We start from the raw sequence: 24,208 nt of genomic DNA, 5'->3' as shown, positions 1-24,208 counted from the left end.
CTCTCTCACATACATTCTTTCACACTACTCTCGCTTTCACTTTGTCTTACCTCTCACACACTCTCCCTCACACAATATCGTACAGACTCTCTCTCACACACACACACAAACTCTGTCAAACTTCTCTCTCTCTCTCTCTCTCTCTCTCACATCACACACACTCTCTCTCACACACTCTCACAAACACTCTTTCTCTCACACACACATTTTTTCACAAACTCAGATCAGATCTCCATCCTCACCATCCACCCCAACACACTCCACTCCCAAACTAGCTTTAATCCCTGCAGCTAACTGAGATCAGATATCTCCCGGCTTCATTCCCACTCTACCCTCTGCCCTTCACCCACTCAGGTACCACGCAGACCAGAGATATGACAATTTTGCAGAGACGCTGGGTGCATGACTCACCAAAGAACAGTAACAAGGTGCCCATCTCCAGTCGCAACTACATCGAGATGTGAGAGCTAGAAGGGACAGCGACTGTGTCGCCTCTTCCGAGATTCAGAGCTTCAAACCAGGAAGCTTTGAATGACAGAGGAAAGAGAGGCTGGGCGGAAGTGTGGTTGTCAGTACAGTTACAGCAGCAGCACTTTGGACAACACAAATTTAAACCTAGGTGGGAAAGGTTACAATGTCCAAAACGTCAACCTTGTAAATAAGACCATGATAAGGTAGTGAGAGACAAAGTTGTGGCCACCTTGACTCAGCGAATCTGGGTTCATAGGAGCTGTACACTGCCTGGATGAGCAGGAGGTGTCCACACCCCAGATTTACAGGGGGTGTACACATTGTGGGGGAACAGGAGGCGTGCAGAATTTGTACAAACAGGAGATGTTTATTGAGTTTATCGAGGGTCCCTGTTCAATTGTGTAAGATAAATGCATGTGCCAGTTAAGGAATGTTCACTTTTCTCAGGGGAGAGCAGTAACCAGATGTGTTAATAAAAAAAACTAACCAGAAAATTGTGAATAAAAATGAATATCTGTGGTGAAAACATCAATGTATTGATTTAATCGGAAGAATAATTGATCATGCATCTTATTATAACTATATATTAAATAGCAAGACAAGACGGAGGGTCATCCTAACTCAAAACTCGTGACACTATTCTCTCCCCACGTAGGCCGTCAGACTTGCCAGGATTTTCAGCAGTTTCTGTTTTTGTTGTTCGTTTTTGGCAATTGAAAGGTTTGAGAAATACAATAATGCCAATTTACGAGAAATTTCATGTCTGTTATTTGTTAGTGATTGGAAATTAACCTTCAAATTGCAGCAAGTATTCACAGATCAGGCATCTGTACAGCGAGGAACCGAGATCAGGTTCCAGGCAAATGATCATAGAATTGTAGAATCCCTTTAGCGCAAAGGAGGCCATTCGGCTGATCGAGTCTGCACCGACCACAGTCCCACCCAGGCCCTATTACTGTGACATCACATATTTACCCGGCTAATCCCCTGACACTTGGGTGAATTTAGCATGGCCAATCAAGATAACCCACCCATCTTTGGACTGTGGGAGGAAACCAAAAGAAACGCAGGCCGACACGGGGAGAATGTGGAAAATCCACCCGAGGCAGTAATTGAACCCGGGTCCCTGGCGCTGTGAGGCAGCAGTGCTAACCACTGTGCCATTGCATCGCCCAAACTGGAACCCAGACACTTTAGACCTTTCACAGGCTCTAAGCAACGACAGCACCAGGGTACACTTCGTGCTTACAAAAATGGCTCTGTAATTGCTTGTAAACATTCCAGTCTCCGACATTTTCAAGTTCTGAGCTAGAGTCATCGACCTGAAATGATAACAATGAACAAAGAAAGAACGAAGAGCAATACAGCACAGGAACAGGCCCTTCGGCCGTCCAAGCCTGCACCGATCATGTGTTCCTAACTAGTCCATCCATATGTATCCCTCTATTCCCAGTCTGTTCACGTGGCCATCTAGATAAGTCTTAAATGATCCTAGCGTGTCTGCCTCAACCACCCTGCTTGGCAGTGCATTCAAGGCCCCCACCACCCTCTGTGTAAACTACATCCCCCGCATATCTGTATTGAGCCTTGCCCCCCTTACCTTGAACTTGTGACCCCTTGTGTTTGTCATTTCTGACCTGGGAAAAAGCTTCCAACTGTTCACTAAGCCCTTCATAATTTTATAAACTTTTATTAGGTCGCCCCTCAAGCTCCGTCTTTCCAGGGAGAACAACCCTAGTTTACTCAATGTCACCTCATAGCTAATACCAGGCAACATCCTGGTAAACCTTTTCTGCACTCTCTCCAAAGACTCAACGTCCTTCTGGTAGTGTGGCGACCAGAACTGGACGCAGTATTCCAGATGTGGCCTAAACAACGTTCTATATAACTGCAACATCATATGCCAACTTTTATACTCTATGCCTCGTCCAATAAAGGCAGGCATGCCATATGCCTTCTTCACCACCTTTTCCACCTGTGCTGCCACCTTCAAGGATCTGTGGACTTGCACACCCAGATCCCTCTGTGTGTCTATACTCCTGATGGTTCTGCCATTTATTGTATAGCTCCCCCCTGCATTAGATCTACCAAAATGCATCACTTCGCATTTATCTAGATTAAATTCCATCTGCCACTTCTCCGCCCAATTTTCCAGCCTATCTATATCCTGCTGTATTCTCTGACAATGTTCATCACTATCCGCAACTCCAACATGATACTCTCTTTGCGATATTCTCTGACTGGCTTGTTGTTGCCTGCAATATCTAGTTTTATCTCAGGTATTCATGAAGGTGTTTGTGTGTGATTCTGAGATTGCTAAGTGTGTGTGTGTGATTCTGACATTCTCCACCGGGGGTAGATTTGTAAAGGTGCGTGTGTGAGATTCGGAAATTCTCCACTTGGGGATAGATTGATAAAGGTGCGTGTGTGTGATTCTGAAATTCTCCACTAAGGGGTAGATTGATAAAGGAGCGTGTGTGTGATTCTTGGCACTCTCCACTAGCGTGTCGATTGGTAAAGGTGTGTGCGTCATACTGACATTCACCACCAGGGCTTAGATTGGTAAAAGTGTGTGTGTGCGCGTGCGTGTGTGACGGTGACTGTATGTCTGTGCGTGTGTGTGCACACGTGTGTGCGTGTCTGAGTGTGTGTGTGTGATTCTGACATACTCCACGAGGCAGATAAGTTGGTAATTGTGTGTTTGTGTGTGTGTGTGTGTGAGGGAGAGAGAGAAATAGAGCGCGAGAGAGAGAGATTCTGAACTTATCCACTAGGGGGTACATTGGTAAAAAGAGTATTTTTGATTCTGACATTCCCCTCGAAGGGATAGATTGGCAAAGGTGTCTATGTGATTTCGGCAGTATCCATTGGCGTGAGTCCAAAGATGTGAGTGTTGGTTTGATTGACCGTGCGAAGTTGCCCGTTAGTGTCAGGAAACTAGCCGTGTAAATACGTGGGATTTCGGGAATAGGACCTGGGTGGGATTCTTGACTGTGCAGGTTCGATGGGTCACATGGTCTTCTCCTGCAGTGTGGGGTTCTTTGATTTATATTATTTTTATTCCATTAAGAACATGGCGCATGCCTCATATAGCCAGGCCGGGCTGCACACCAGTCTGTTCAACTCTTTTCCCATCGCTCAAGGGTGAGGGGCAGAGTAGGAACTTCGAATCCGATAGCCCCTTCCTCCCATTGCAGAGAGCTGTTGATCAGACTCATCCTTTGTCTTAAAAGGGAGAGTGGGATATTTTACTTTTTAGAAAGTAAATTCGGATCATCTGCGCGTATGGGCTGGGAGTATTGACGTGCATGGAAAAATATTTAAAATTACCAAATGTTGCTCGAGATTTATAACCTGAATTGGGGTGCAATAAGGAATGATGACAATGCCAGACGGCCACCAGGCCCCTTATGCTGGACCATGTTCCCCTACGACTCCGGCACCGCCCTCTGGCTGGCCCGCCCCTCTCTGGCTCCACCCCTGAATGAGATATTGAACCCCTGGTGCCTGCCATCAGCCCAAGGCTGGACTGCGAATGAGGCAGCTCAGTGAGTGAGGGAGGGAGACGGGGACAGAGAGCATCCTGGTACTGCTCACTGCAAACCCTTGCACTGCCAATAGGCACTCTGCCGTTGTCCACCGAGCATCCTGCCGTTGTCTACCGAGCATCCTGGTACTGCCCACCAGCCACACTGGCACTGAACACTGGTCACCCAGACAGAGCGCACTGTGCACACTAGCACTGCCCAATGGGTACCCTGCCACTGCATACCAGGCACCATAACAGTGCCAGGGACAGTTTCAATGTGCTGGGGTCTAAGTGGGGCAGACACTGACTTGTGGTGTGGCTATGGTAAGGGTGGCAATGGCATAATGGTATTGTCACACTGGAGTCGTGGGTTCAAATCCCACAACTGCAGATGGTGAGAGTTGAATTCAATCCAAATCTGGGATGAAAAGCCTGATGATGACCATGAAGCCATTGATTACTGTAAAAATGAAAGTTCACTGATGCCCTTTCGGGAAGGAAATTTGCCGTTCTTACCTGGTCTGACCTACATCTGATTCCAGATCCTCAACAATGTGGTTCACTCGTAACTGCTCATTCATGGGGAAATTAGGGTTGAACAAAGAATGTGAACCCAACATGTATTTATGAAAGTAAAAAAAAAACATTGTCTGGACATCAATAGGGAATGGGTTCAACTGAATCAACAAACAAGCAAAAAAAACGAATTAAGGTCAAATGTACAATGTTGATAGTGAGAGCGGAGTGAAAGTATGTTCTGCAGAGAGGTCGGAATTGAAGCATTGCAGATGTCAGAAGCCAGAGGGTTTGTGAAAGTTTGTTCTATCCGTGCTCAAACTGGGTGACTTCCAACAGCCTTGAGCCAGCCTCTATTTTATAGTGGCGTAAAAAATGAACGCCCATTGCACTTGGCTAATATCAGTTAATTTAAATGATTATTCGTTTGTTTGCATTCTGCTTTTTGCTACTCATCTAGGAAAAGGGCAAAATGGCCATTTGCCATCCCGACCTAACTTCCCTTGAGATGCTTGGCAATCACCATATCAAATCTTTGACAAAGGGTCATCAGGACTCGAAACATCAGCTAATTTCTCTCTTTACAGTTGTTGCCCGACCTGCTGAGATTTTCCAACATTTTCCCTTTCGGTTAAAAATTGAAACTCGCTGGAGTTTATGGTCCCGTCACGAAACGGGTGGGGCTGCAAAATGCGGCGAGACATTCAAAAGTCCGTTGACCTCGGCGGGAGTGGAAAATCCACCTGCGGAAAATTCCATTTTTTGGGGGATGCCACGCTGCCACTTGGAGCATCATAGTTCAAAATGGAACAATGGGTGGTGGAAATTTCCAGTCCTGCTGCTGCGGAAATCGTCACGGGCAGGACGGAAAATTTCACCGGACTCTTTAAGCCTGGTGTGGGGTGGATGCAACCGGATAACCCCGTCCAGCGCCCACATTACTCCTTGCGATCTGTAGCTTTGTAGGCTGTTGCACTTCTATATGATTTAATTATCTCGTTCTAGTTCGACTTATTTTAAGTGTGTTGGAGTTTATTGTCTCTATTGTTCTTTCACGCAGTGAGATCCAGGCACCTATCACTTTGCGGTTGAGAAAAATAACCTCAGTACTAATTAGTTTAAATGTATATTACTTCGTGACTGATCTACCTGCTAACAGAATTACCTCCTTTCGAATAACTCAACTTTTGCCCGTCTTGGCTTCATACCTCAGCAATATCTGCTTTCAGATTCCTCCAGTACAAAAGTGAACAATCAGCCAATGCAATTTTAACTCGTAGTTTTCATTTCGCCACTCCTGACAACAGCATCGCCAATCCCTCTGTCCCAAAGCGAACCAAATGTCCTCATACCAACACCCAGCTCTTGGTCTGTAGATTGTTTTTCTCCCAAGTTCCCTCGATTGTGGGAAAGTTTCAGGTGATAGGGAAACAGTGAGTGTAACTCCTTTATTCAAGAAATGAAACTGCAGGCTAGTTAGCTTAACATCTGTCAAAGGGAATATATCAGAAGCTGTTATTAAAGATGGTATAACAAGGCTCATGGGGGAAAAAATCAAGGCAGTCACGCAGAGTCAACATGGGCTTTTTGAACGGCAAACATTTTTAACCGATTTATTGGACTTTGAATGAGTCACCTGTGTTGTGAATAAAGGGGACCCTATGGATGCATGGTTCTTAGATTCCCAGAAGATATTTGATGACGTGTAACAGTAAAGGTTATTGTGGAAATTAACGCATTTCATGTGATGATAACGGCAATATTATTAACCAGCTGACAGGAAAAGAGGAAGCATAAATGTGCCTTTATCCGGTTGGCGGGATGTGATGAGTGGTGTGCCACATGGATCAGTGCTCAGACCTCAAATGTTTACCATTTATATACATGAAGGGCCCGGTAGTATATTTACCACGTTTGCAATAACCGAGCGGGAAGTAGGTAAGTACATTGTGAAGTGGAGGCAGCTTGGCTAAGAGAGTGTGCAATCAAATGGCAAATGCAGTACAATGTGGGCAATAGCAAAATTGTGCATGTTGCATGAAGAAAATAAAGAATCATTATCAAACTGTTGATAGATTTCAGAGCTGTGACCTGAAGAGGGATCGTGGTGTCCTAGTGCATGAATCGCAAAATGCTGGCACACAGATATTAACGAGGAAAGCAAATAGAATGATATTGTTTATTGCGAGGGGAAATGACTATAAAATTACGAGGCCATTCTTCAGTTGTACAGCACACTGATGAGTACACATCCGGAGCATTGTGTACATGATGTCCATCTTCAAGAAAAGGTGTGAATGTGTCAGAAACAGATCAGGGAAGTATTTCTAAACTAACAGCACAAACGAACACGACCGAAATTCTCCAATGCCAGCACAAACAGAAAATGTGGTGTTCGCCATACACTGCAGCCGAAGTGGAGAATCCCAGCTGTGGGCAAGGTCAGAAAATCCAGGCCAACCGTTGCTCAAGAGAAAAGTTTGGGGGCAGAGGAGTCACCAGCCTCCACAGATGCCAGCTCAAAGCAGATGAACCGCTCCATGGACATTCTGTGTTTGTATACATCGAGAGTTCCAAGAGCAAGGACCATGCGAGATATGATATAATGAATGTGTGAGGCTGTTCCCTCTTGGGGGACAGTCGAAAACTAGGGGTCACTGTTTTCAAATAAGTGATCGCCCATAAGAGATAAGGAGATTTTTTTCAAATTCCCTTAATTTTTTTTCTGAACGTCTGCAGGGAATAATAAGGCAAGGGGATGCACAGTCATAGAATTCAGCTCATCGAGTCTGCACCGACAGAGCATCATAACCAGGCCCGATCCCCGCACCCCACGTATTTACATTATGCACCTTGCGGCACTAAGGCGCAACTTATCTTGGTCAATCCACCTAACCTGCACATCTTTGGGCGGTGGGAGGAAACCACAGCCCCCGGGGGAAAGCCGTAGAGACACGCGGGGAATGTATAGACTCCATATAGACAGTCACCCAAGGCCGGAATTGAACCCGGGTCCATGGCAATATGTGGCAGCAGTGCTGACCATTGTGCCAGCATATCTATATGGAGGATAGAAATAAGTGTTGGGCAGTACAGAGCAGCCTTTGTGCGCATGTCGGAAGCTTCCTGAAGGCACTAGGACAAGTAGATGTAATCGTTACAAAGGCATTTGGGACATTTACTTTTATTAGCTGACATATAGAATATGAGAACAGGCAGGCTATGGCGCCGGAGGCTTATAGCTTGAGGAGCGCCCCTCCACATCACGGCTAAGCAGGAGACTCTGCCACCTGCCATTTGCCTGTTTGGAAGCGTATTACAGGTTGAGACACCTATTTGACCGCATTATGAATGCACCAACCTTGGTCATCCAGTCCTGGGTGGGACTCAAAAACGGAGCCTCCAGCTCCGAGGCAGGGACACTACACGTTGCAAGGTAAGAACTCACAGGGATATTTTGATGGAGCTGCATAAAATGCTGCAGGCCACAGCTAGAGTACTGTGTGCAGTTATGGTCGCCAGCATATAGCAAGGAAGAAATTGCACGAGACAGGATGCAGCGGCGAGTTACCAGGATATTGCCTGGGCTGCAGCGTTTCAACGTTGAAGAGAAGTTGGTTAGGCTGGGGTTCTTTTCCTTCGAGCAGAGAAGTCTGATTGAGAAATACAAAATTATGAGGGACATAGATAGGAATAAAATTTTCAGGTTCGGATGGGTCAATAACCAGGGGCACATCGATAATTAAGGTAAGGGGAAGGAGTTTTAAAGGGGATTTGATGGAAAACGTATTCACCCAAAGCTTGGTGGGAATCTTGAACTTACTCCATGAAAGGGTGGTAGAGGCGGGAGCTCTCACAATAATTAAGAAGTATTTAGATGAGCACTTGAAACGCCATCGCATACGAGGCTACGGACGAAGTCCTGGAAAATGGGTATCGGATAGAGTCTTGACGGCCAGCACAGAGAATATGGGCCGAAGCGTCTCTTAGTGCTGCAAAACATGACTCTGCAATGGTGGAACATGCCGATTAACTTAGTTCCTGCTCCTAATTCTTTTGATCATTGTTGATGGCTCCAAAATACATATCAAAGAATTTCTTAACTTAATTGCGATGCACTTTGTGATTGCATCAGCTCTTCTGGCAATGAGTCCCAGTTATCCATTACCATCCGCGTCAAACAAAGCAAATATTATCATCGTTTACATTACAGGTCCGGCAATGTTTCTGTCCCCCCCCCGCCCCCGCATTTATAGTGATGCAAATTTGAAGCGATTTTATAAGTTTTAAAGTTTATTTTATTAATGTCACATGTAGACTTTCATTAACACTGCAATCAAATTACTGTGAAAATCCCCTCGTCACCACACTCTGGCGCCTGTTCGGGTACACTGAGAGAGAATTTCGCATGCCAGTGTCCTTTACCCGCACGTCTTTCGGACTGTGGGAGGAAACCGGAGCACCCGGAGAAAACACATGCAGACACGGGGAGAATGTACAGACTCCGCACAGACAGTGACCCAAGCCGGGAATTGAAACCGGGTCCCTTGAGGTCTGAGGCAACAGTGCTGAGAGTTTGTTTCCTCTTAGGGAGAGTCAAGGCTCAAAGGGCATAACCTCGGAGCAAGAATTTGCCCATTTCAGAAAGAGGTGAAGAGGAATTTTCTCTTACAGAGGGTAGCGAATTTCTGAAATTCTTTACCGCTGAGGGCTTTAGAGGTTTGTTCGTGAAGTATGTCTTGGTATAATATTCATCACACCAGCAATGCAGCAAAATATCACAAATTATGAAATCAATCCATATTATGTGTTTGACGTCATAGAAAATCATAGAAAATCATAGAAACCCTACAGTGCAGAAACAGGCCATTCGGCCCATCAAGTCTGCACCGACCAGAATCCCACCCAGGCCCTACTCCCATATTCCTACACATATTACCCGCTAATCCCTCTAACCTATGCATCTCAGGACACTAAGGGGCAATTTTAAGCATGGCCAATCAACCTAACCCGACATCTTTGGACTTTCTGACTCCAACAGAGTAGAATAATAGAAACAAATATTAAAGTGGCAACAATCGATTTTTGTTCCATGCCATTCAGAGAGAAATCCCTTGACTGATTATGAATCAAAACAAATGCGTGCTTTAAACATCTGAACAATTTCCTCACTCGGTATTTTCTAATTCCCAGTCCTCCTTGCACGGGACTGTTTGCTGCTTGGGTTAAGCAGCATATTTCTGCAACAAACTAAACATGCTCTCGAAGCCTGAATAGACAGGAAGTCAGAATGTTCTTGAGGTGACTGAAATAGTCACCTACGTGACAACTGCACGCACATCAACACATCGATACAATGGACCTTCAGGCATTGCAAATTCAGTGAACGTTAAGTGCTCCACTAGATAAATAAGTTAATTGTCCACATAGCATTTTCATACTTGGGAAATGTTGGGTTTTGTGTATGTGTGCGAGCATACATTGTGTGATTGTGCGTGTATGTGTCTGTGTATTTATTTGTGTGGATGTATGTATATGTGTATGTGTGTGCGCGTGTTTCATGTACGCATGTGTGGGCGTGTGTGTTTTGGATTAATTATTGCTGCTTGTGAATTATATCACCTATTTTTATAAAGCACGAAACAATGGTTTCTTACCGCACGTTGAACAACAGGTGAAAACGATATTTTTATCAGCAGAGTGAGATGTTTATTTTCGGATCCTGCCTGTTTTGTCGTAGGGACTGAAGAGAGGCGATGGGCTTGCAAACATTACATGTATAAAATAAGCAATTCAAGGAATTTACTGTGGCATTAATAGTTTTCACAGAACACCGCACCATAGCAAGAGCTGCAGGCACTAATACGCCTGACCAATTTAACTCAACGTCATTTCTTTCCTACCAACGTCTTGCAATTATCCGTTTGCAATAATATGCCCAATTGTCTGATCATATTTCCCATGGAATAACATTCCACACGTTGTCCTTTTAACAATCCTGTGTGAAACACACATCTCCTCGTTTCTCCTGTTTCCAATTCATCTTTCCAAAGCCGTGAAAAGATGAGAAGTGTTTGCGGCTGATTGGATTGGAACAAACATGCATGGAAACCGTGCCGTCACCCCGAACTGCAAGACAATGGAAAATGATTTGGAGAAGGGTTAGTTGGTCAAACATGCCAAAGACCGCTAACTGGTCGTGGAAAATGCGTGGGCAGGAATCGAGAGCTGTCTGGGGTGGTTTATAGCTCCACACGGTCAGAGAGGGCGTCAGCGTGTCTCTGGGTAGAGCTGATTCAGTGCTGGGCCAGGGTGAGGAAGACAGAATTTGGGTACTCATACATAGACTTCTGGGATACATACCCCAGATTGGGAGGGAGCAGATAATCAAAGACTTTGGAGTGGAAAGGAGGGTTTGTTATGAGTAGCAAGTTTACAACAATTCTAAGGATTTTTTTTAAGATCAGCTTGATTTGAAGAGACGATTGACATAATGTCGCCATGTTGTGGAGATGCCGGCGTTGGAAAGCGGTAAGTAGCGTAAGAAGTCTGACAGCACCAAGTTAAAGTCGAACAGGTTTATTTGGATTCATGAGCTTTCGGAGCGCTGTTCCTTCATCAGGTGACACAGCTGCTGAAGGAAAGCTGCTCCAAAAGCTTCTGATTCCAAATAAATCTGTTGGAATTTAACCTGTTGTTGTGAGATTTCTTACTGTGACATAATGTTGGCGCAGTGAGGACAAAAACTACAATGTTTCTCAAAGAACTCAGAAACTGAAGGTGATGTTTGAATGAGTTGTTCAAATGTAGGAATGGATTTAACAGAGCACAGGGGGAGAGCTTGCCTGCAGTGACAGAATGCTCTCCAATCAGAAGTATGAAATTACACTCACAGGCAACAGAATTAGAAATGATATTTTTCTTCAATCGATAAAGTACTTTTTCGGTTGAATTCGGCAAATTGTTCGGCATTTTTCGAGAGATACAGGATTATGTAAAAAAAACAGTCGAATAGTTTTAATAACTCAAACAACAGGTAGAACGGTAATTGGACAAATGGACTGATTATGCATTTAACCCTTCTATGTTACTATGCTAAGATGTGATGCACTGAAAATCTGAAGAAAGGAATTACCGGCAATTTAACAATTGGGAATGCACCGTTCATTGGAAAAAAAATGTTTTTTTTGCAGGGATTTATGTTCCGTTCACTGAATTTCATCCTGTCCATTTTTTCATTTGCCTGTTTCGACAACATTTCCACATGGAGTCATAGGTTTCGTTCCGATGTTAAACACCCCACGCCATCTTCAGATTTTAAGAGCACTATGTGAAGAATTGTCTTTTGATTCTGTTTGGATTTTTTTCTGTTACAGAAACACACCTGAAGAAGTTCAGCAAATGATGAGGCTTTTACCATTGAGTGTGCGGCTGTACGAATTGCAGAGACAGACACCCAGCCTTTACCATTCACGCCATCACTCAGCAGGGTATTTCAGCTCAACAAAACATTCTCAGTTTTCGGCATGAAGTCATTATCATATTCATATACAGAAATACACCCTACCCACTGTATTTTTGAAATTGTTGCATTTGGCAATGAATTACCATAAAAACAGACATGTAAAAACGTTTCTAGAGAAACAAAAACTTGCACACAAAACATTACAAGGAAACAGGTGTTTGCAAGGCATAGACATTGACTGTCGAAGTTGCAGGGTATCTATATATACATGCATATATAGATAGATAGATAGATAGATAGATAGATAGATAGATAGATAGATAGATAGATAGATAGATAGATAGATAGATAGATAGATAGATAGATAGATAGATAGATAGACAGACAGACAGATATACCTTTAGAAGACTCTGGAATTTCCGTTTATGTTGGCTGCCAGTATTTTCTCATACTCTCTCTTGGCTTCTCTGATGATCTACCCCCTCCCCCCTCCCCACCGCCCCCCCCCCCCCCCACACACACGCACACATAATGTGTGTGTGTGCGTTTATGTGGAAAGGAGGGGGTGGTGGTGGTGGTGGGGTGGGGGGGGGGGGGGGGGTTAGTTCATCAGAGAAGCCAAGAGAGAGTATGAGAAAAGACTGGCAGCCGAAATAAACGGAAATCCCAGAGTCCTCTATAGGCGTATAGATAGAAAAAAGGTGGTTGTAGCAGGAATAGGACCCATTAGGGTGCTAAAGTATATTTACGCATCGTTGGAGAAGGTGTGGCTGAATTGTTGCAGGCATACTTTGCACCCGGCATTACCATAGAGTTAGAAGCATCCAATCACATGGTGACAGAGGAGGAAATTATGTCCCGAGAATGGATAAAAATTAACAGAGAGGAATTGCTGTATATAATGTAAACATCGGAAGTTACCAAGGCACAAAGACCAAATGCGATACATCCAAGGTTAGTGACGGATGTGAGAATGGAAATTGCAGTGGCGCTGGCCATAACTTGCCAGTTTTCTCCAGGCTCAGCAGAGGTGCGAGTGAAATGGAGAATTGCAAATGCGACACCCTTGTCCAAACATTTGGAAGGTTAGCCTCAGCAATTAGAGCCCGGTCCCTTTCATGTCAGTCATGAGAAAATTTCAAAAATTAATTATTCTGATGAGAATTGAAAGGCACAAAATAAAAAAAAAATGTTTTAAAATATGGGAGAATTTTTGAAAGCTCATAACGGCCTTGAACCACAGCGCGAATTGAACAATGTTGAACTATGTTCATGTAGTTGCAAATTGACGGTTCTTTCCTTCAATTCTCTGGAGGTTCGGCGTTTAAACTCTTCAAAGGTCCATGTTGTATATAGGCCCAAACTGGAAGAAATAAGTAAGCAAATATTTCAGTTGGCTAATACCTCATCCTTCATAACTACTTGACTGACAAAGAGATTAGTTAAGTTAATTAGATATTTACAACAGAATGGAATATGCAGAATCCATGGGTACATTTGGAATTTAGCGGAGCGTACATCTGTGTGGATAGGGAATAATGGCAGATCCAATTCAGTCAGCTCAGTTTGAAGCCTGAGAAAAATTCATTGTGCGAATAATGCCATTTTTTGAGGCAAAATCAAATTCTGCTTAAATGTTCTGTTTAATTGTTCCAAAACTTATTATTGATTTTAAATGAAGAAGATTCCCTTCTGATATTATCTTTCCAAACCATGGAGTTAATAAAGCTAAATAGTGTTTTGCTCAGATTACAATTCCAAGGATAGCTGTGAGGCTAAATTATTTGATCAGTTGCAAAAAGAAATGCATATAAACAAATTAACTCCCATTTGTATCCCTAAATACTCTGCTAATATGATAAACAGAACTATACGGCGTATTCATCTGGTTCACTGATATCCTTTAGGATGGGTACTGTGCCGTCCTTATCTGGCCTAGCCTTCATGTGATTCCTGAGCCACATCAATGAAGTTAACTCTCAACAGCCCTCTGAAATGACCTAACAAGCCACTCAGTTGTATCAGACTTTCCATTAGGCAGCGAACCTCCACCTTCTCAAGCAGAACTGGGCCAATAAATACTGGCCAGCCAGCAACGTGATCCCACGAAAGAATGACCTTACTAGCGATTCCAGCATGACCTCTCTGCTCTAGAATTCTATACCTCGGTTAATAAAGACAACTCGGCCATATGCCTTCTTAATAAATTCGTCTACCACCCCTGCCGCCTTCATGGATCGATGGACATGTACTCCAAGATCCAGCTGATGCTCCGTACTTCCCAAGGACCTACCACTGATTGTGAAACATTTTGCCTTGTTAGCCACCCGCCTCCCCTCCCCCCCCCCCCAACCCCATCTCCCTCCTCCAAACCCGACGGGCCCCATGTGCATCAGGTCACTTTATTTCTGGCTGTGCTCCATTTGCTAAAATAATGCAATTGAAGAACATTTGACAAAACAATAAAGCACATATTGTAATCGCATATGTGTTTGCCAATTCTCGTTGTTTACTTCTTTTGAAGCTCAGGCCACATGTCCACAGGCCGCCGAGGAGAATTAGTTGAAAACATCCGAGAGCAAGAATAACGTTGGTGTTCACTCCATCTGAAACATAACGAGAGAAAGGAAGTTGATGTAACAGGAACATTGCTGCTTTGCAAATGAACGCAAATACTGGAAAGTCATCAAAATCTGTTTGTAGAAACCGATGCAGCGATTATCACAATCTGTAATGCCTTTGATTTATTGATTACAGGGTTTTACATATTAATGTGTTAGAACATATTATATGTCTATTAGCACCATTAGTAAATAAAATATGATTCGGACACACAACTCATTGATGTTGCCTCTGGCAAGTTGACATTGTTAGGATTGCAAGTCAGATACCCCAAAATATATTGTGATGTTAGGCTAGACCCAACAATTTGTTTTTTGACATTAATGTGAGGTTACTCTCCAGGCACGATTCCGACACACTATAACAAATGAATTAGCTTAAATTTTAACAATTGAACAATACTTAAACAAGTCAAGATATAATTCTTTCCTGTTAACTTCTCAGTATGATTTAGAATTCAAGCAATATTATTCTTATAGACTTAAGCCCCTCTTTAAAATGAGTTAGCACAACACAGGCTTACTTGCTCAGACTCACATTGCCAGTTTTAGGGCTTTCAGACAACTTCTAAAAAAGGGGCAGAGAGACTGGCATATTTATTTCAGAAGAAGACAGTAACTGCGTGTTTTAAAAGTCAAAGAGAAACTGTGTTCGCTGCAAGCTTAGCTCGTGACACTAGATGGCACAAGAGTCTGTTAATAAACCTAATCGAAACTCTACTTTGAAACCCCCAGGGGAAGACAAAATACACAAATTAATTAGCTTAGCTTAAAACAAACACACCAGCTCTAAAATGAGTACTTATCCTCTGCTCCCAGCAATCAATTGAAAAGCTTTCTTAGACAAATCAGCACCCTGCAAACAGATCTGAATTGTAAACACGGCATTTACAAGAAGAAAATATATACATATATTTATTGAAGGCACAATACCATCACACCTGTTTCAGGTTCATTACATTTACAAGCAAGTAGGCCATCCTTATTGCCATTATCAATTTATCAAAATCAGCATTCTGTAAAACATAAATCTGAGCAATGTTTTAAAGGAGAAGTATCATTTATGAATATTGCTAATATTCAAATAGATGAGGACTTACATTCTATTAGCCACGTCGTTACCTGATAGGACAAGTCTCTGAGGATCACTTGTCTCTGACTCTATCCAGCGCCCAACGATCTCTACTTCATATCGACATGTATAATAATCGGTCTTATTTTGGAATAGAGGCACAATGATATCGATGCAGACTGATTTGTTTCCATATATTACTTGAGACGTGTGAAGTTGGCGCTGTGTATTTACGTAGAAATAAAATTTCATGCTCGTGCTTGCATTCGGCGCACTACAGATGATGGTAATATTTTGCCTATTCTCAGTAGGAGGACCTTGTTTTTCTAACGAACATCTCGGTTTTAAGGGGCGGTCTATGACAAAAACAGCAGAGCGAAATATTATCTCAAAATTCACACGAACTTGTGTTGAACTTGGTTAAACATATATGAAAAAGAAACTGTTTCACGTGTTGCCTCTTTTACAACTTTCGATCCTTGTTTTGATTTGATTTGCATCCGATATTTCGATTGAAAATTCATGTACATTACCAATTATAGGCGAAGTACAGTCTAAAATTAGGAAGGAAACCATGTTTTTCAAAAGTGTTTCTGTTCTAGATGTATACACAGCGTCATGCTCGCCATCTCTATGGTGTGGCACAATGGCATAACGGTTAACAGTGCTGCCTCACAACACCAAGAACCCAGATTCAATTCTGGCCTTCCGTGACTGTGTAGAGATTGCCCGTTCTCCCTGTGTCTGCGTGGTTATCCTCTGGGTGCTCCAGTTTCCTCCCACAGTCTGTTAAATGTGCAGGTTAGGTGTATTAACCATGGAAAATTGCCCCTTAGAGTCCCAAGATGTCTTGGTTAGGGGGAGTCGCGGGGCAAGTACATGGGATTATAAGAATAGGGACTTTGCAAGATAATCAGTCGGAAAGCAGACTTAATGGGCCGAATGGCCTCATTCTGCACTGTAGGAACTCAATGACTTAATGTCAATTATGAAGCAAGCTTTGAAGTGGACAATGGAAGAACTGTTGGCTTATTTCGTTGATCGCATTGTTGCTGGCGAGATCTATTTTGTTATTTGTATGAAAGGGATTACGCCAAATCGATATTCGATTGTGACCAGTAATACAAAAATCGTTTTTGGTTCTTAATTTCAATTTAAACTGAATGAAAAACAAAATTCAATTTTCGCAAACAGTAACTACTAACAATGAATCCTGTACAAGTCGTAAACATATTTTCTGCTCCCGATCACTGGAGAAATGTTCTCATGCAGGACGATAAAAAATTGACAGTCCAATTAAAAGTGACTGTATGGGACTATCTGTGGCAGTGAATTCCGCAGATTCACCCTCTCTGGGTGAATGAAGTTCTCCTCACCTCAGACCTTAAAGGTTTACCCCTTAACATCAAACTGAGATCCTAGCTCTGGACGCCCCTACTATCGGGAACGTTTTTTTCTGAATCTGCCCTGTCTAACCCTGTTACAATTTTATAAGCTTCTACGAGGTCATCTCTCACTCTTCCAAGTTGATGGAAATATTTTGCGAGCTAACAAAATAACAAAACTGAATCCCACACATTCTGTTTGTTTAACGATATGTTGTTGCACGAACAGGCGCGCTTAAAGTGCAATAAACACATACAGAAGTAGACACACGCACCTACGACGTTCAGGGTGACAGGATCACTTTGTTCAGAAGCCAACAGTTGCCCTGAGATCACAGTGTTGTACATGCAGCTGCATTGGTTTCTTCCGCGTTTCAATATTCCTGTGAGTTTAAACGTTGTTGAATATCTCCCCTTTCTGATGACGAGTGGTGTCACAGAAAATGGCTCGGTCACAATGTACAGAAGGAATGTGTTGTTCGCATTTTGAAGCGCATTCTTGCAAGTCAGCAAAAACATTTCTCCCCTTACAACTGTTGAAAAATTTGGATTCAGGGACGTTTTCGGTTTTGTTAGACGATCTGAAATGTGATGCGATCCACATTAATACACACATCTGTAATAACATATCTCGCCAATTAAATGTTATATAAACTTCTGACTGGAGTTTCCAGAGAGAAAACAGTTTACAAAATCGCACGTACAGTATGGTGAACAGTTCGGATCCCCTGGTGTAAGGAAAAGTATGCTGGCTTTGGAGACAATACACTACGTTTGCAAAACACGATTAACCCAAATTGTGTAAGTCGATGATAAAATATAAGAAAGTTGCATTTAACATCTTCTTTTGCGGTGGGGTGGGAAAATCTCCATTACAAGAGAGGAAGTGTTAGGTTTTTTAGGGAACATTAAAACTGACAAAGCCCCAGGGCCTGATGGCATCTATCCTCGACTGCTCAGGGAGACGAGAGATGAAATTGCTGGGCCTCTGACGGAAATCTTTGTCGCTTCTTTGGACACGGGTGAGGTCCCTGAGGATTGGAGGAAAACGAATATGGTCCCGTTGTTTAAGAAGGGAGCAGGGATAACCCAGGAAATTATAGGCCGGTGAGCTTGACGTCCGTGGTAGGGAAGTTGTTGGAGAGGATTCTTAGAGACAGGATGTATGTGCATTTAGAACGGAACAATCTCATTAGTGACAGACAGCATGGTTTTGTAAGAGGGAGGTCGTGCCTTACAAATTTGGTGGAGATTTTTGAGGAAGTGACAAAAACGGTTGATGAAGGAAGGGCCGTGGATGTCGTCTATATGGATTTCAGTAAGGCATTTGACAAAGTCCCACATGGCAGATTGGTTAAGAAGGTTAAGGCTCATGGGATACAAGGAGAAGTGGCTAGATGGGTGGAGAACTGGCTTGGTCACAGGAAACAGAGGGTAGTGGTCGAAGGGTCTTTTTCCGGCTGGAGGTCTGTGACCAGTGGTGTTCCGCAGGGCTCTGTACTGGGTCCTCTGCTATTTGTGATATATATAAATGATTTGGAAGAAGGTGTAACTGGTGTAATCAGCAAGTTTGCGGATGACACGAAGATGGCTGGACTTACGGATAGCGAAGAGCATTGTCTGGCAATACAGCAGGATATAGATAGGCTGGAAAATTGGGCGGAGAGGTGGCAGATGGAGTTTAATCCGGATAAATGCGAAGTGATGCATTTTGGAAGAAATAATGTAGGGAGGAGTTATACAATAAATGGCAGAGTCATCAGGAGTATAGAAACACAGAGGGACCTAGGTGTGCAAGTCCACAAATCCTTGAAGGTGGCAACACAGGTGGAGAAGGTGGTGAAGAAGGCATATGGTATGCTTGCCTTTATAGGACGGGGTATAGAGAGTATAAAAGCTGGAGTCTGATGATGCAGCTGTATAGAACGCTGGTTAGGCCACATTTGGAGTACTGCGTCCAGTTCTGGTCGCCGCACTACCAGAAGGACGTGGAGGCGTTAGAGAGAGTCCAAAGAAGGTTTACCAGGATGTTGCCTGGTATGGAGGGTCTTAGCTACGAGGAGAGATTGGGTAAATTGGGCTTGTTCTCCCTGGAAAGATGGAGAATGAGGGGAGATCTAATAGAGGTGTACAAGATTATGAAGGGGATAGATAGGGTGAACGGTGGGAAGCTTTTTCCCAGATCAGAAGTGACGTTCACGAGGGGTTACGGGCTCAAGGTGAGAGGGGCGAAGTATAACTCAGATATTAGAGGGATGTTTTTTTACACAGAGGGTGGTGGGGGCCTGGAATGCACTGCCAAGTAGGGTCGTGGAGGCAGGCACGCTGACATTGTTTAAGACTTACCTGGATAGTCACATGAGCAGCCTGGGAATGGAGGGATACAAACGATTGGTCTAGTTGGACCAAGGAGCGGCACAGGCTTGGAGGGCCGAAGGGCCTGTTTCCTGTGCTGTACTGTTCTTTGTTCTTTGAGGATGAGGGGCGACTTAAAAGAGGTTTATAAGATGATAAGGGGGATAGATAGAGTGGACGTTCAGAGACTATTTCCTCCGGTGAATATCGCTGTTACTAGGGGGCTTAACTATAAGGTTCATGGTGGGAGATATAGGAGGCATGTCCGAGGTAGGTTCTTTACTCAGTGAGTGGTTGGGGTGTGGAATGGACTGCCTGCTGTGATAGTGGAGTCGGACACTTTAGGAACTTTCAAACGATTATTGGACAGGCACATGGAGCACACCCGAATGATAGGGAGTGGAACAGCTTGTCCTTGGTTTCGGACAAAGCCCGGCACAACATCGAGGGCCGAAGGGCCTGTACTGTGCTGTACTGTTCTATGTTCTATGTTCTATTTTAACCCCACCCCCCATTCGACTAATAAAACTGCTCAATGGACACTATGCCTTAAGGCATTTCTCACACACAAGTTCTTCACCTCTATCCCATGAGGAACAACTCTCTGATCTTCAATTCACTCAGCCGATGGCGCTTGTCAAACCTGCGGTCTTGAGGAAATATTATCTCCTATCCCAAGTCCCCACATCCACAGACAGCATTATTGAGCGAGTGTTTGATTGTTGTGTTTCTACATAAATATTCCCCTTGCTCACAAACCTTGATGTTCAAGGCCAGCTGAACAATCTTCCATCTATGTATCAATGTATTCCTTGTGTCAGAGAGAGCGTGGCTTATAGTCATTCCTAAATCCCTGGATCTCTCCATTTCATTGATGCTTTGGACATTCATTCCACGTGTGAGCAGAAGAGACCGTCTTCTCCCGTTTCCACTTCCACCGATCGCCTCCTGGCCACAATGCTGAGCCCCATGATTTGCTCTCCCTGAGCTGCACAGCCGCCTCAGCCACACTCTGCATTATGTCTTTAACATTTCCACCTTCATCACCCTCACCCCATACCTTAAAGACAATTTTGAGTGGTCGATATTAAACATTTGTCTTTATAATTTGCGCACACAGCACCATCCATCGATACCTCAGCCGCAACCACTCAGGTCGAGATGTTAACTCACCCTTCGTGACACTTACCCCGACCACGCTGGAAGCCACCGTTTACATTTGGATGCACTCTGGGAGTCTCAGAGACCCTCTTGCTCCATGATTGTTTCTCAAGCTCCTATTTTGAAGGCTAATAACTGGTTCTCGATTTATAACACATGTGTTCGTTTTCCAGGGAAGAGGGGAGGCAGCAGTGAACCCAGGTGAGACAATTAGTATTTAATTTCAAATACACTTTCTCTACATAATGTTTAGAATCATTGAATCTTCAGAGCAATTTTGCTGTTATGATGCATTGCGTCTTTTACATTTAAGATACTCGCTTACCCAACATAAACCCACGCCGACAATGCCATACAGGGGAAATTATTGGCAGATAAGCAGACTAACAGGCATAAGTACGCACAAAACATAATTCCTCATACATGCATACACCCATAAACAGACGCAAAGTGAAAGGCACAGTGACTCTCAAACACACACACACATCCATATGCACTCAAATTCTCTCTGTCACGCGCACAAACGCTCTCACACATACACACTCTCTCTGTCACAAACACACACGCACGCACACACACATACATATATTCAGCCATGTGCAGCTTAGAAACCCTTCAAAGATTTTTGTTAATTAAAAGTCAGTAAGAAATATGCAATGAAAAAGGTTAATACGATAAATGCTCCTGGTTCTACCAACAAAAAAATGTTACTTGCAACACTGGAATCACATCTGCTGTCTATTCAATAACAGTCTGGAGATTTTAAAACCTGGGTCACATCCGATAAATTGACTGACTGACTGTTTCTCTTGTTTGAAGGGACAAGGAGCCTCCTGCTGCTCTGAACAGCGAAACCCTTACTTGTGAGTTCTGTTCACATTCTCACAGCCAAAATGATCCTTTGTGTTCAGTTACCTCTCAGCACCTCATGAATCAGCATGACAACATTTGTGGCTAGGTTCTTATGCGTTTCTGCTCGTGTCAGCCAGACTACCCAACAATGTGGACAATTGCCGAGGTGCATCCTGTGCACAAGAAACAGGACGAATCCAACCTAGCCAATTACTGCCCCATCAGTCTACTGTTCAATCATCATTAAACCGGTGGAAAGGGTCAGCAACAGCGCTATGAAGCTGCACTTTTCAGCAACGACCTGCTCACTGGCGTCCAGTTTGGGATTTGCCAGGGTCACTCAGCTCGTTAGAGTCTTGGTTCAAACATGACCAAAATAACTGAACTCCCGTCTGGAGGTGAGAGCCCTTGATATTGAGGCAGCATTCGACCGAGTGTGGCATGGAATAGTCGAAGCAAGACCTGGAATCAATGGGTGTCGGGGGCAAACTCTCCATAATGTGGAGAGATACAAAGACCAAAGAACAAAGAAAATTACAGCATAGGAACAGGCCCTTCGGCCCTCCAAGCCTGCACCAACCATGCTGCCTGACTTAACTAAAAGCCCCTACGCTTCCAGGGACCATATCCCTCCATTCCCATCTCATTCATGTACTTGTCAAGACGCCCCTTAAAAGTCACTACCGTATCCACCTCCACTACCTCCCCCGGCAATATGTGGCGTGTAGGAAAATGGTTGTGGAAGGTCAGCAATCTCAGTTGCAGGACAACTCTGCAGGAATCTCTCAGGGTGGTGTCATAGGCCCAGCCATCCTCAGCTGCTTCACCAATGACCTTCCCTCCATCGTAAGGTCAGAGGTGGGGATGTTCCTCAATGATTGCAATGTTCAGCCATATTCACGACTTCTCAGATACTGAAGCTGTCCGTGTCCAAATTCAATAAAATCTGGACAATATCCATGCTTGACAAGTAACATTCACGCCACATAAATGCCAGGCACGATCATCTCCAATCAGAGAAAATCTGATCAGTAGTCAGCTGGTGAATGTAGATTGCGAGACGGTCACAATGCAGCTGGCGGATGAGGAGAGATTGAGTCAGGTAGGATGGTATTCACTGGAGTTCAGAAGAATAGGAAGGTGGAGGGATCTTATAGAAACCTATAGAATTCTAACAGGACTAGACAGGGTAGAAACTGGAAGGATATGCCCGATGGACGAGGGATCCCAAAACCAGGAGTTTAAAGTCTGAGGATACGGGGTAGTCTATTTAGGGCAGTGATGAGGAGGCATTTCTTCACCCATAGAGTGGAATTCGTTAGCACAGAAAATAGCTGAAGCCAAAACATTGTGGGGCGAATTTCATGTTCTACCCACCACTGAAATCATAGCTAGTGAAGGGCGGTCCATGGAAAAATCCATTGACCTCAGGTGGGACTTTTTGATTTCGGGGCAAGCTGGGCTAGAAAATCCCGCCCTGTGTGATTTCAGGCAGGAGTAAGATATCGCTCTGCAGGTGAACGGGTCCGGGGGAAAGGCGCCATCAGGCTCTTGAGTTTGATAATATACCATGATCGCTATGAATGATGGGGCAGTCTCAAAGTGCTGAATGTCCTCTGCTGCACCTATTTTCTATGCTTGTGTGTGCACACGGCGATAGACCTCATTCACACTGTCTGTGGGTCTAAACTCAGAAGCCAGTGTTTTGCAATGTGCAGACACCATAGCGGCAGTCCCGCTTGCTGACTTTAATTCCAGTGTGACAAATTTCTATCAGAATATATGTGTAATACAAGTGATCACAGCAGATGCATTTCTGATGGAAAATTCAACATAATGATACTTTGAACAAAATAAATCGTGAAAAGATGTGAGCTTGTTTGTGCATTGCAAGATGAATGTGGGTTAATATATTCTGATCGAAGCGGTGCGTTGGTGTGAAGGGGTGACCACACAGGGCCATGTAGCAAAGGAAAAGGGTCAAACATTCTCAGTGTTCAAACATCAATGTGTTGTTTTCAAACTGTTTCATTTTGAGATGCTGTTCTGAATCCACAGACAAAGGGGAAGAGAGACAATGTAAGTTTTAATTGACACTGTGTATGTCCGGGTGTGTGTGTGTGAGAGAGAGAGAGAGTATGCGAAAGAGTGTGCTTGTGTGTGGGTATATATGAGCAAGAGAGAGTGTATGCGTGTGTGCGAGACACAGAATGTGTGTGTGAGTGCATCTGTGTGTTTAATTGTATGTGTGTGTGAGAGATTGAGTGTATGTACAGGATAGTGTGTTTTTGAGTGTGTATGCAAGATTGTGTGTATTTGAATGTGCGTATGAGAGAACGTGTTTCTATTTGTTTGTGTTTGCGTGTGTGTGTGAGGATGAGTGGGTGTTTTGAGTATCCCTGATGGAGAGTGTGTGTAAATGTGTGTGTGAGGCAGAGAGAGTATAAAGTTTAAAGTTTATTATTAGTGTTAAAAGTAGGCTTACATCAATATTTCAATGTAGTTCTGAGAAAATTCCTAGTCGCCATACTCTTGCACCTTTTCGGGTACACTGATCGAGAATTTAGCACGGCCAATGCATCTAACCAGCAAGTCTTTTAGACTGTGGGAGGAAACTAGAGAACCTGGAGAAAACCAACGCAGGCACGGGGAGAACATGCAAAATGCCTGCAGATAGTGACCTAAGCCGGGAATCGAAACCACGTCCTTGATACTATGAGCGAGCACTGCTAACCACTGTGCTGCCGTATGCAAAGGAACTTGTGTGTGTGTGAGAGAGAG

At 43.7% G+C, this 24,208-nt stretch overlaps 1 protein-coding gene across 1 annotated transcript in view; it reads right to left on the bottom strand.

The window, feature by feature from the left end:
- LOC144493888 (immunoglobulin superfamily member 1-like) overlaps nucleotides 1-512 on the bottom strand; it is a 31,308-nt gene extending 30,796 nt beyond the window's left edge. Inside the window, exon 1 of the mRNA XM_078213470.1 lies at nucleotides 412-512. Within this exon, the coding sequence (XP_078069596.1) occupies nucleotides 412-436 (25 nt within the window). The 5' untranslated portion in view covers nucleotides 437-512. The remainder of the gene's footprint in view (nucleotides 1-411) is intronic.
- Between the last annotated feature and the right edge of the window lie 23,696 nt (nucleotides 513-24,208).

Source organism: Mustelus asterias, chromosome 5, assembly GCF_964213995.1.
Source record: "Mustelus asterias chromosome 5, sMusAst1.hap1.1, whole genome shotgun sequence".
NCBI classification, from domain to species: Eukaryota; Metazoa; Chordata; class Chondrichthyes; order Carcharhiniformes; family Triakidae; genus Mustelus; species Mustelus asterias.
The sequence above is the reverse complement of the archived record's forward strand: the minus strand, read 5'-3'. Positions and strand labels throughout refer to the sequence as shown.